At 38.5% G+C, this 10706-nt stretch overlaps 2 protein-coding genes and 1 non-coding gene across 4 annotated transcripts in view; 2 read left to right on the plus strand and 1 right to left on the minus strand.

The window, feature by feature from the left end:
- Positions 1 to 2160: 2160 nt before the first annotated feature.
- Positions 2161 to 7360, minus strand: LOC128243243 (DNA replication complex GINS protein PSF3-like). Its single transcript, XM_052960866.1, has 4 exons — positions 7164 to 7360; positions 5455 to 5587; positions 4373 to 4514; positions 2161 to 3602 (listed from the first exon to the last, which is right to left on the minus strand). Exons 1-4 carry the CDS (start codon positions 7261 to 7263, stop codon positions 3366 to 3368), a joined length of 612 nt encoding a protein of 203 aa, XP_052816826.1. The 5' UTR covers positions 7264 to 7360; the 3' UTR covers positions 2161 to 3365.
- Positions 4653 to 4725, plus strand: Trnal-uaa (transfer RNA leucine (anticodon UAA)). Its single transcript has one exon. It is a non-coding gene; the product is annotated as a tRNA-Leu (tRNA).
- A 95-nt stretch (positions 7361 to 7455) lies between the features above and the next one.
- LOC128243245 (uncharacterized) overlaps positions 7456 to 10706 on the plus strand; it is a 37047-nt gene continuing 33796 nt past the window's right edge. The window contains exons 1-2 of one of the 2 annotated variants that reach the window (XM_052960870.1): positions 7543 to 7574; positions 10603 to 10679. The gene's annotated coding sequence lies outside the window, so the exon portion shown is untranslated. Of the gene's footprint in view, positions 7575 to 10602; positions 10680 to 10706 lie in introns of both variants that reach the window. The other variant, XM_052960868.1, reaches the window with a different exon arrangement.

Below are 10706 nucleotides of genomic sequence, written 5' to 3' on the forward strand. Positions count from 1 at the left end.
TGATGATGTTGCTAGAATGAAATGCTCCAGACTTCAAATATTTTTTCTGTAGTTTTAAACTTATAATAAGATTATAAATACATACACACTTCACATAAATTGCAGTTGAAGCCTAATATTACTTCAATAATAAGCAAATTCTGACTTTCTGCAAAATTTGTTATGTTCCAAGTTCTTTACAGCCTGATTCAATGTGCCCTTTTCTCCCTTAGCACCCTGTCCCTTTTCTGCAGCACCCTGTCCCTTTTCTGCAGCACCCTGTCCCTTTTTTTCTTAGCACCCGGTCCCTTTTCTGCAGCGAACTGCCCCTTTTCTCCCTTAGCACCCTGTCCCTTTTCTTTCTTAGCACCCTGTCCCTTTTCTTCCGTAGCACCCTGTCCCTTTTCTACAGCACCGTCTCTTTTCTGCAGCACCCTGTCCCTTTTCTGCAGCACCCACTGTTTGTTCTGCAGCACTCTGTCTTTTTTCCGCAGCACCCTGTCCCTTTTCTGCAGCACCCTGTCCCTTTTTTTCTTAGCACCCTGTCCCTATTTTTTCTTAGCACCCTGTCCCTTTTCTGCAGCACCCTGTCCCTTTTCTTTCTTAGCACCCTGTCCCTTTTCTGCAGCACACTGTCCCTTTTCTGCAGCACCCTGTCCTTTTTCTGCAGCACCCTGTCCCTTTTCTGCAGCACCCTGTCCTTTTTCTGCAGCACACTGTTCCTTTTCTTAGCCCCCTGTCCCTTTTCTGCAGCACCCTATCCCTTTTCTGCAGCACCCTGTCCCTTTTCTGCAGCACCCTGTCCTTTTTCTGCAGCACCCTATCCCTTTTCTGCAGCACCCTGTCCTTTTTCTGCAGCACCCTATCCCTTTTCTGCAGCACCCTGTCCTTTTTCTGCAGCACACTGTCCCTTTTCTGCAGCACCCTATCCCTTTTCTGCAGCACCCTGTCCCTTTTCTGCAGCACACTGTCCCTTTTCTGCAGCGCACTGTCCCTTTTCTGCAGCACCCTGTCCTTTTTCTGCAGCACACTGTCCCTTTTCTGCAGCACCCTATCCCTTTTCTGCAGCACCCTGTCTTTTTTCTGCAGCACACTGTCCCTTTTCTGCAGCGCACTGTCCCTTTTCTGCAGCACCCTGTCCTTTTTCTGCAGCACCATATCCCTTTTCTGCAGCACCCTGTCCCTTTTCTGCAGCACACTGTCCTTTTCCTGCAGCACCATGTCCCTTTTCTGCAGCACCCTATCCTGTCCTATTTCTGCAGCACACTGTCCCTTTTCTGCAGCACACTGTCCCTTTTCTGCAGCACCCGGTCCTTTTTCTGCAGCACCCTATCCCTTTTCTGCAGCACCCTGTCATTTTTCTGCAGCACACTGTCCCTTTTCTGCAGCACACTGTCCCTTTTCTGCACCACCCTGTCCTTTTTCTGCAGCTTCCTGTCCCTTTTCTACAGCACCCTTTCCCTTTTCTGCAGCACCCTGTCCCTTTTCTGCAGCACACTGTCCCTTTTCTGCAGCACCCTGTCCTTTTTCTGCAGCTTCCTGTCCCTTTTCTGCAGCACCCTGGCCCTTTTCTGCAGCACCCTTTCCCTTTTCTGCAGCACCATGTCCCCTTTAAATCATGGCTAAAGCCCTAGAAAAACAATGACCTGATCATTCTGTCCATGATCTACATGCCTTATTCTATTAATGTTAAGGGCCATAACTATACATGTACTTGAGGAAGCTACACAACTTTACTCAGGTGCATAACATGCTGGTCAACAGTCTAGTTATTAACACGCCTCTGACTCTCAACCATTTGGAGATATGTAGGACACAAGATTGCATACACTATACGTCATATTCTCACACAGCCAAGGGCCATAACTCTGAAATAATTGGACAAAGCAACACAAAACCGCATGTGCACAAGTTCACGTGTTAGTTACTTTTATTGTTAAGTTTTGGGGCTCATATTCTTTGGATAAACACATGACACAAGATTGCATACTCTGACTTTATTTGTTACTAGGTCAAGGGCCACACCATTGCACTTACTGGATGCAGCCACACACAAAACCCTAGGTACTTCCCATCCTGCTTAACATTCAAGTTCCATGACTCATGCTTATATATTTTTGGGGATATTCACAACACAAGATTAAGTGTCTGACAAATCTATATGCCACCCTTTTTCAATTGGGGCATTAAAAAACACATTTTCTAGTTTATAAACTTATCAATAAAATAGCCTTTATTCAGTATATATATGTTTTACAGATAAATAATATGTCATATACTGTCCCAGTGTACAAGAACAAGAGTCCTGGGGAGCTTACACTTACACCAGTCTGTTGTTTTTCAGTTGAAAAAGGGACATAACTCAACAATTATTTAAGCCATATAACTCAACAATTATTTAAAGTGACACTGTTATTCAAAATCAATACATACACATGTTAAACATACATAAATTTGGAGTGATACACCCTCAACTACTTACTAAATAATGCATTTATGGAAAATATTAATTACTAATAACAGTATTATAACTGTATTTAAAAGCTGAAAACGCAAAAATATTAAATAATTGGTGAATGCCCAAAGATTTACTATGGTCTCATTAGGTAGCAAAACCATGTTTTCTGCACATTTCTTATAAATTAAACTTGGTACCCTTCATAAGAATCATTGTTTTCGACATGTTTTCATCCTTTTTGATATATTAAAGCAATTGTTAAATCTCATTTTGGAGTAAGAGTGCATCTTTAAGCCAGAGTGATAAGCCTTGCTTTACACATATGGAAATTGTCTCTTTGTAACAGGTGTACCAAGTTTCATTTGAAGATCTTGGAACAGTTTTTGAGTTATAACCAAGTTTCAAGTTTTTGCACTTTGTTGACACCAATGTTATGGCAATACCTCAGGGCTTCCATTGAATTTGAAACTGGAAGTGAACTTCCTTGACACCAATATTGGAAGCTTTCCTCTGAAATATTGAAGTTTATACCACTGGAACTCTCCAGAACTCTTGTAAGAATGTTCCGCTATTGTCTAATGAGATACTTTAAGTGATAAATAATTTATAACTATAACTTGCATACTTCATTAAATTGTATTTAAAGAATTCATTTCACTTCAAGACTTATTGAAAATGTGGCCATAAAGTAACAAGGACACCAAGTTTTGATATTCTTAACTTCCATGCCTATACTTTGGGAAGTTTTCTCCAAAATAGAGGAAGTTTTTGTACTTCCAAGGACCCAATTTGTTAAGTTTTTGGCACCGTTTTAGGAAGTGAAATACTTCCAAACTTCCTTTAATGGAAGCCCTGATACCTTATTTTCTTCTAAAAGCACACGGCCTATAAATCATATTACAAAAGTTGATTACATGTACAACAAAGATCAAACAGGTTCCTCCATGATAGCGCGTTTTCTTTTCCTGTGTTTTTTAACCATTTCTGATGTGACCAGTTTTTCTGTCTGCCGAGTCTCCCACCTCATAAAGTCATTGAGTCCCAACTGACCGGCACGAAACAAAAGTCTCTCCGACTCGTCCAGTTTCTCTGTGAGTTTTGATGTGTCCTCATTATAACTGTTCTGGGAAGAGTCCATCACTTTCCGGAATCTATGTTGGAAGGACTGGAAAAAAAGGATCTTACTAAATGTAAATTTTACGCCTAAAAAAAGGATTTGTTTCAGGAAATTGGACCAACAGTGTTCTATTTAAAATACAGACAAGTTAAAACCTTTGACAGACTTCCTTTTTAAATCTATTGATATTTACAAAGTCTTTAACAAAGCAGTTATGCATGGATTACGGCTATTTCAGAGAGACAGATAAGGTGGATTTTGAACCTCAGCAGAGTAAGGCATTAATCGATTTAATATTGTAGGGTTGAGGGTAGCAGGCTCAAGGCATCTTGGCTTAACAAACCTAAATCATATTCAATTTTAAGGGTAGGTCACTACATAATATTTGTCATCATTTTTGAAACCAGTTTAGCATCTACTTTAAAATTATTCAATAATCATGAATCTATTTGTTTGGAAACAACTGTTGAAATGTTTTAATTGTTAAATACTCTTGTATATGGATGAATACTCTCTGAATAATTTTAAGGGTGGGTAAATTACCCTTTGGCCCAAAAGCTTAACTGGAGCTCTGCTATTTTGAATGATTGCAAGCTTAATAAAAATCTTGCTTTCATCATACATGCAAGCTGAAAGCTGACGTTGACAAGCATTTTGGCCACATCAGGCAACTCTGGCAGGCATTTGAATGAATACTTCTAAATAATTTTAAGGGTGGGTAAAATACCCTATGGCACAGAACCTTATTTGGAGCTGTGCTATTTTGAATTACTGCAAGCCTAAGAAAAACCTTGCTATCAACAAACTGAAAAGCTCACCTTGACAAGCATTTTTGCCACATCCTGTGACTCTGGCAGGTCGAACTTGAGAAGATGGGTTCCAAAGCTGAAGTAGTAGGGCCCCAATTTGTGCAGATCTACTACTGATGCATCAGCCGTTAATATCTCCCGATATGACTCTCTGAAAGTAACAAACAACTCATATATCCATACTAGAAAAAAACAAAAACAATGCTTTATGGTTGTATTCTGCAAAAATAGAAAAATTATGTTTGTCACAGTACCGATACCTATACAGGTGGTGAGGAGGTGTGTAAGTGGACTGGTAGCTCAGTTGGTAGAGCACTCGCCCTAAAAGCGAGGGGTCCCGGGTTCGAGCCCCGGTCTGACTGCATATTTTTCTCACCCTGTTACATTTGGCGCACAACAAGGGACCATGGCAGCACTGTTTGACAGGATTATGCACTCTCAGTGCTAATTATGTGTATTCCTTAGCACTGGTGTTCCTCAAATTAGAGGACGAATTTCCAGTTTGTGGGGAAGTATGTCACGGTACCAATACCTATACAGGTGTTGAGGAAGAGTGTAAGTGGTTTTGCCAGGTAGGGTCAGGTTGCCCTAGACACAGGTATTTTGAATTAGAGCCAATTTAAGGAACAATTTAGTCCACTTGTTTAACTTTTTTGACTTTCGAGCTTATTTCAAGACACAATTAATAACCGGTTTGGGAAAATAACATTTTTAATAAGATACATGTTATAAATCTTCTTTGACAACAACACTACATTACATAAGTTTACATGAAAATGTACATGTTATGCAGGGTTCTCCTATAGACACAGTTGGCACTGGACTCACAATTATTGCTACCACTTTAAAAAAAAAAATACTACAAAAATTGAAAGAGAACTAAAATGGCAGTCGACCCTGCAACTCTTAAAATGTTTCAATTTCCAACGTGCTCATTTTTTTTATATTTTATATATTAGCAGGGTTTGTTAAATATTTTGATACCAGGCACAAAAATTCTAATTTTCAGTGACTAACAATAAAATTGATTTTGGGACTCCCATATTTCAGATTCAAACGATAACACTGTATCAAGCAAATTCTATCATTACCTATACTGTTTTGGTGTCTCAACACTGACCATGTGTCTTTTGCGACTACACAAGGAACGAGCCATCCAGTGTGGGAACTCTATCTTGGTGCCAGGCATAAGATCTTCATTGATAGAACTTGAGTCCAGGAAACCTATAGTGCAAAAAAATAAATAGTTTTCACAGTAATCAAACTGTTTGTTTGTGCAGAATGTACAAGCCCGAAGACCAGAGTGGAAAAAATCTATAAAAAAAAATCAAAACCAGCCTCCTACACACGAGTCCGCCCATTATTATTAACCTTTGCAGCTTGCCTGGCAAACATTTTTTACTCCTGACACTAGTAAAGTGAACCTGGAAAAAAGTGTGCCCATTGTCGGGCTCAAACACGACCGCCCGAATACTGGAAGGGCGCTTATTAGCCACAATAATGCGCATTTAGGGAACTTTTTTAACATTTGGATAATCATTTTGTTCCCTAAACGCCACTAGTCGACTGATCCATATCAATGTAAACTATATTCTTCAACTGGTACTCCACAATACTAAACACTTCACTGTTATGCACCAGTCAATTGTAACCACGGCCCCCCCAGGTTCGGGGGTATACCGGGGATAGCCGGGGAAATGGGCCGTGTTTTTACCTTCCAGGTGGCCCCGCAGTGCCGGGTGAATGCGTTGGTTTTGTCTTCACGCCAAATATAGCAGGAAATTGGCCTTATCTAGGGTCCCATGGGTGCGGGGGCATTTGGCGAGGGTTTTACCAGCAGATCTTCCCAGCAGGGCAGAGATTTTGCCCGGGTTTGGCTGGACCGAAAGTCAAAGTCACCGCTATTCCCCGGACCTTGGGGGCCATGGTTACAAATGACTGGTGCATTAAAAAAAAAAAAAGTTACACTTTAATTATTTTAGCCAATATCTTTTAATTAATACACTTAAGTGTTTAATGAAACACAAATAATAAGTTTAATTTAGATCGACTTTAGTCAATAAAGCAACGCCATTTTGAAACCATCTAGCAGGTGCCCGTTATCTTTCCGTCAATATACTTAGCACTGGGACCTGTCATTCTTGGCTAGGAAAAAACAAGTGGGATATGGACGCGTAGAGTCGCCAAATAAAAAATTGTCAAAGACTCTGAAGCGTCTGTTTATATGGACTAGGCGCTCAATGTTTTCAATAAGAACTGGCTGCCGGCCAAAATGGATGGTTCAAATGGCAATTGGGCCGGTTCAAATTTGGAAAACTAAATGAATTTTAAGTAGAATAAGTAAAAGCTGGTCGGTTACTTTACTTTTTGAGACGGTTCAACCGAAATTTATTGAGAACCCTGGGTGCTTATCAACTGAGCTACCCGGGCAGCTGTTTCCTTCTTATGTTTTTACTAAATTTGAATTGCAGTGAAAAACTGTACAGGGCCTTAAAATCTTTCTTCAGTCCAATGAATTGATAATTTGAAACGCCAAAATTATATAAATCACAATATAATGAGTACTACTTTGAAAGTAATTTGATTTGTAATCTATTTTCGCGACACTTTGACAGGAAAGTTTTTTGTGAAAATATCAATAAATATAGCATAATAGTGTTATATTATACCTTTTTTAGCAATTATAGACAAACATATTCATTGAAAATTAATTAAATGAAAAAAATGTTTTGATATCACTGTTGATTCAATTATTGTCTTTTTCCAAAGGATTGGTGCTTTGCACATTTATCTAACTCACCTAGTCGATATATTGGCATTTCTATCTTGCATGGTATTTTTTCATTTGTTGCCAATATGTCATCAATGTTATAGTAATCGTCGAGGGCTTCAAGGGCCATATTTGTGTGGGGCGTAGCGCTTTTGTTTACAATCTAACTATTTGCAGCGACCGCCAATCGAAATCGAGGCTTGATCTAGTAGGGATAGGTTTCTAATAAATATTCGGAAAAAAGAAACGCCCCATTCGTTAATGAAGACATCAAAGTTTGTATCAGTTTAATGTCATATTATTTTTATAATTATTATTTGCAGAAACACTTGAAATTGGAATGTCTTAAGGGATAATAAAAATCATCTATAACAGCTGCTCCCTAAAAATGGAAATTCCACCGGAAGCTGCACGTGGTTGAAGTAAACAAAGTATTGAGAGGTAAACATGTTTTACATTCTGGTAGTAACTGACAATAAACAATCAGTCTAGATACAAAGGCATGTCAAGGAAATAGATATATATGATTTAGTTGCTTAATAATGCATGTTGTCGTTGCCATCAACATTAAATTATCATCTGATTAATTATAAATCACAGTATTTTATACATGTACACATTTGTAAAGCACGGTACAAAACTATGTGAACTTTTATTGGACATGATTACAAAAATATTAGCAAATTATTACGTACTTTTTATAAGCATTAATATTCGATCGATGCTAACTACACCAGCAGCAACGATTTATTTCTTTTATTTTTATGAAGTAAACAATCGAAATGAAAGGTAACTCATGAGCCATCTTTTTAAAAACTGGTGTGTACTGACCTCCCTTATACTTTAACATGTATACTATTATGATAGGTCATACGTCTAGCCTTGAGTGCAGTCTTTTTGTTATTTTTGTTGTTTATTTTGGCTTAATAATATTCTACGAAGTTGTTTCATTGTACATTTTTTTTCATATTATCACAGATACTGTGTACATAATATGATTTGTTTAAAATTTGAAACGTGGTTTTATAATTATATCCAGCAATGATTGACAAAAAAAAGAAAAGTAGTTATAAGAAAATGACTGAACCTTTACTTTTTATAAACGTATAATAACCATTTTATTACATTTTTTTTCGTCGTCGACATCATGAAAACACGTCTATGTAATATTAAACATTCTTGACAAGACTCTGTGGCCAAGGTTGACCTACACACGAGGCTTGTCCTGATATCGCCGGCCAGTTGTTGAGCCAGCAAACTCTAACAATGGGTATTGAGGTGGAATGTAAGTTTATTTATATTCGCACTTGGGCTTTGCCTATTCGGCGAGTGCTCCGTTAAGATTGTTAGTCATTTTAGGTTTTAGGAGCATAGTGCAGAGACAGAATGTAACCCTGGTTAGAGCTACCCTGGTTCTATAACGTGCACCAGTGTATAGCACTGTCACACGGGACCCCCATTTATCGTCACTCCCGGAAGATGATTAGTATTTTTTTAGTGGTGCGACGGGGAATCGAACCTGCGACCCCTGGATTGATATTAAAGTGTGTTACCACTAGAGCACGGATCCGCCGGGTATTGATTGTCAGGCGCCCGGTATATAGGATAGGAAACTCGAGTAACACAATCTCGAAAGTAGAGTGATTCATTAACTGAACTTGTTCACAATACAGTTTATGGAAGGTTCTTTCCAAAATTATTGTCAGAAGTAAGCATAAGACATTTACACAGGTTAACCTCACAGACTACTAAGCCGATTTCAAACTTTCCTGAAGAAGTTCCGTCAGGAAACATTACCGATGACAGGTTCTATAATATGCTTATGCCATTATCTCATGTCACAATGAATTATAGTTTGTTAAACATGCATTTTTGAAAAAAAAACCCAGATGCCCTTTAAAAATAAACACTTACCGAATAGGATTTCCAGAAATTCTCAATATAGATAATATTATGACATTATATCATGTCACCATGAATTATGATTTCTTTAAGATGCGTTGTTTAATAATAGATGACGTTTAAAAAGTGATTTCCTTCCTTACTCAACTCGGCGTGAACACCTTGGAACAGCTCTTGAATTCTACTTATCGTTTCAGTATTCTGCAGTGTTTTATACATTGTATTAAATGATAATTCTCTCAGCAGTTTGATTCTTTTAATTTTCTATCATTTCGCAATGCATGCGAACAAAGAATGGAAATAATTATCTGTCGGGCTGTCTGTCTGTCTGTCTGTCGGTCGGTCGGTCGGTCGGTCGGGCTGTCTGTCGGTCGATGGACAAGGTGTCCGCACAATAACTCGAGAAGGCTTTGACCTGAGACATTGTTGATAGTATAGAGACCAGGATTCTCGGCACCCCAGTGTATTCATAGCCTATATCGTATATGGGTTATAAAAACACTGGGGTGCCAAGGGTGAGAGACCAGTAGAATATTTCCTAAAGATTTTGGGTTAGTAGGTCAAAGCTCCAGGTCACGGCTAACAGTTTTTTTGAAACTTTCACCCGCACTCTTCCGTGAGAACGCTTTGACTTGGGACAATGGCACTTTAATGGGAGGGTGTACTTTACGAGTAGTTGACCCCTATCGTTTTTGTAGTCACTAGATCAAAGTTCAAGGTCACAAAAGTATACTTTGTCCACACTTTTATCATGTTGTTACAGTTTGGGTGGTAAGTAGGTCAAAGGTCAACGTCCAGTAGAGGGACTCAGAAAACAATAATTGTTTTGGTTATTGCTTTATACTTTTGCAAGCCCTGCTCTTTATCACTCCGTTATTAATCAATTTAAATGCTCACAATTGTTTTAATGTGTTCATTACTCTGGTTTTACCGAACCAAAGGTCAACAACACGACGGAAATGTAAAACTTCATTCCGAACATACACTGGGTATAGGTAGACATTGGGCCATGAACTTCGCTGCTTTGTTGTACTTGACTAGTATATGTCCTTATTTGTTTTTATATTCATTAGTGACAGACAGTGGTGTTCTGAGACTCTGTCCAAGTAATTTCAGTAGGTTAAGTACGATATGAATAAGACCATGACACTTAAAGATGCACTCTAACTCCCCGAAAAGATTAACCACAATTAATACTATTATTTCAATATTCCAAAAAGGATGAATAAATGTCGAAAACAAGGGTTCTTATGAAGGATACTGCGTTTAATTTGAACGAAAGGTGTAGAAAACTCGGTATTTCTACCTTATGAGACGATAATAGATCACAGTTAATCTCTTAGCATTCACCAATCATTTAATTTTTTTGTGTTTTCAAGGTAACGGCCAAATGTTTTTTAAACGTTTTGCCCAGGGACCATGCAACTTCTGCGGTAGGTTGTACTTGAACAAGATCTTAACACTATTATTTTTTATAGTCAATAGGTCAAAGGTCAAGGTCAAGTTACTGGTATGTTGCACTTGACCAGTAAATGATGATCATAAAAAAGTTTGTTTTTAATTACAGTCGAACCCCATTGGCTCGAACTCGCTTGGCTCGATTTCCTGGTTGGCTCGACCTTGACCGATTTCATTCTACTGAATGTAAGCATTCCCGCTTGGCTCGAATAA

This window comes from Mya arenaria, chromosome 8 (genome assembly GCF_026914265.1).
Source record: "Mya arenaria isolate MELC-2E11 chromosome 8, ASM2691426v1".
NCBI classification, from domain to species: domain Eukaryota; kingdom Metazoa; phylum Mollusca; class Bivalvia; order Myida; family Myidae; genus Mya; species Mya arenaria.

Excerpts from the sequence above, each read along its gene's own strand:
- LOC128243243 (XM_052960866.1), bottom strand. The coding sequence starts at position 7,263 with ATGGCCCTTGAAGCCCTCGACGATTACTATAACATTGATGACATATTG. Across the intron at positions 5,588-7,163 it reads AATGCCAATATATCGACTAG|GTTTCCTGGACTCAAGTTCT; the intron begins GTGAGTTAGATA and ends TTTGCACTATAG. Across the intron at positions 4,515-5,454 it reads GAGACACCAAAACAGTATAG|AGAGTCATATCGGGAGATAT; the intron begins GTAATGATAGAA and ends TGTTACTTTCAG.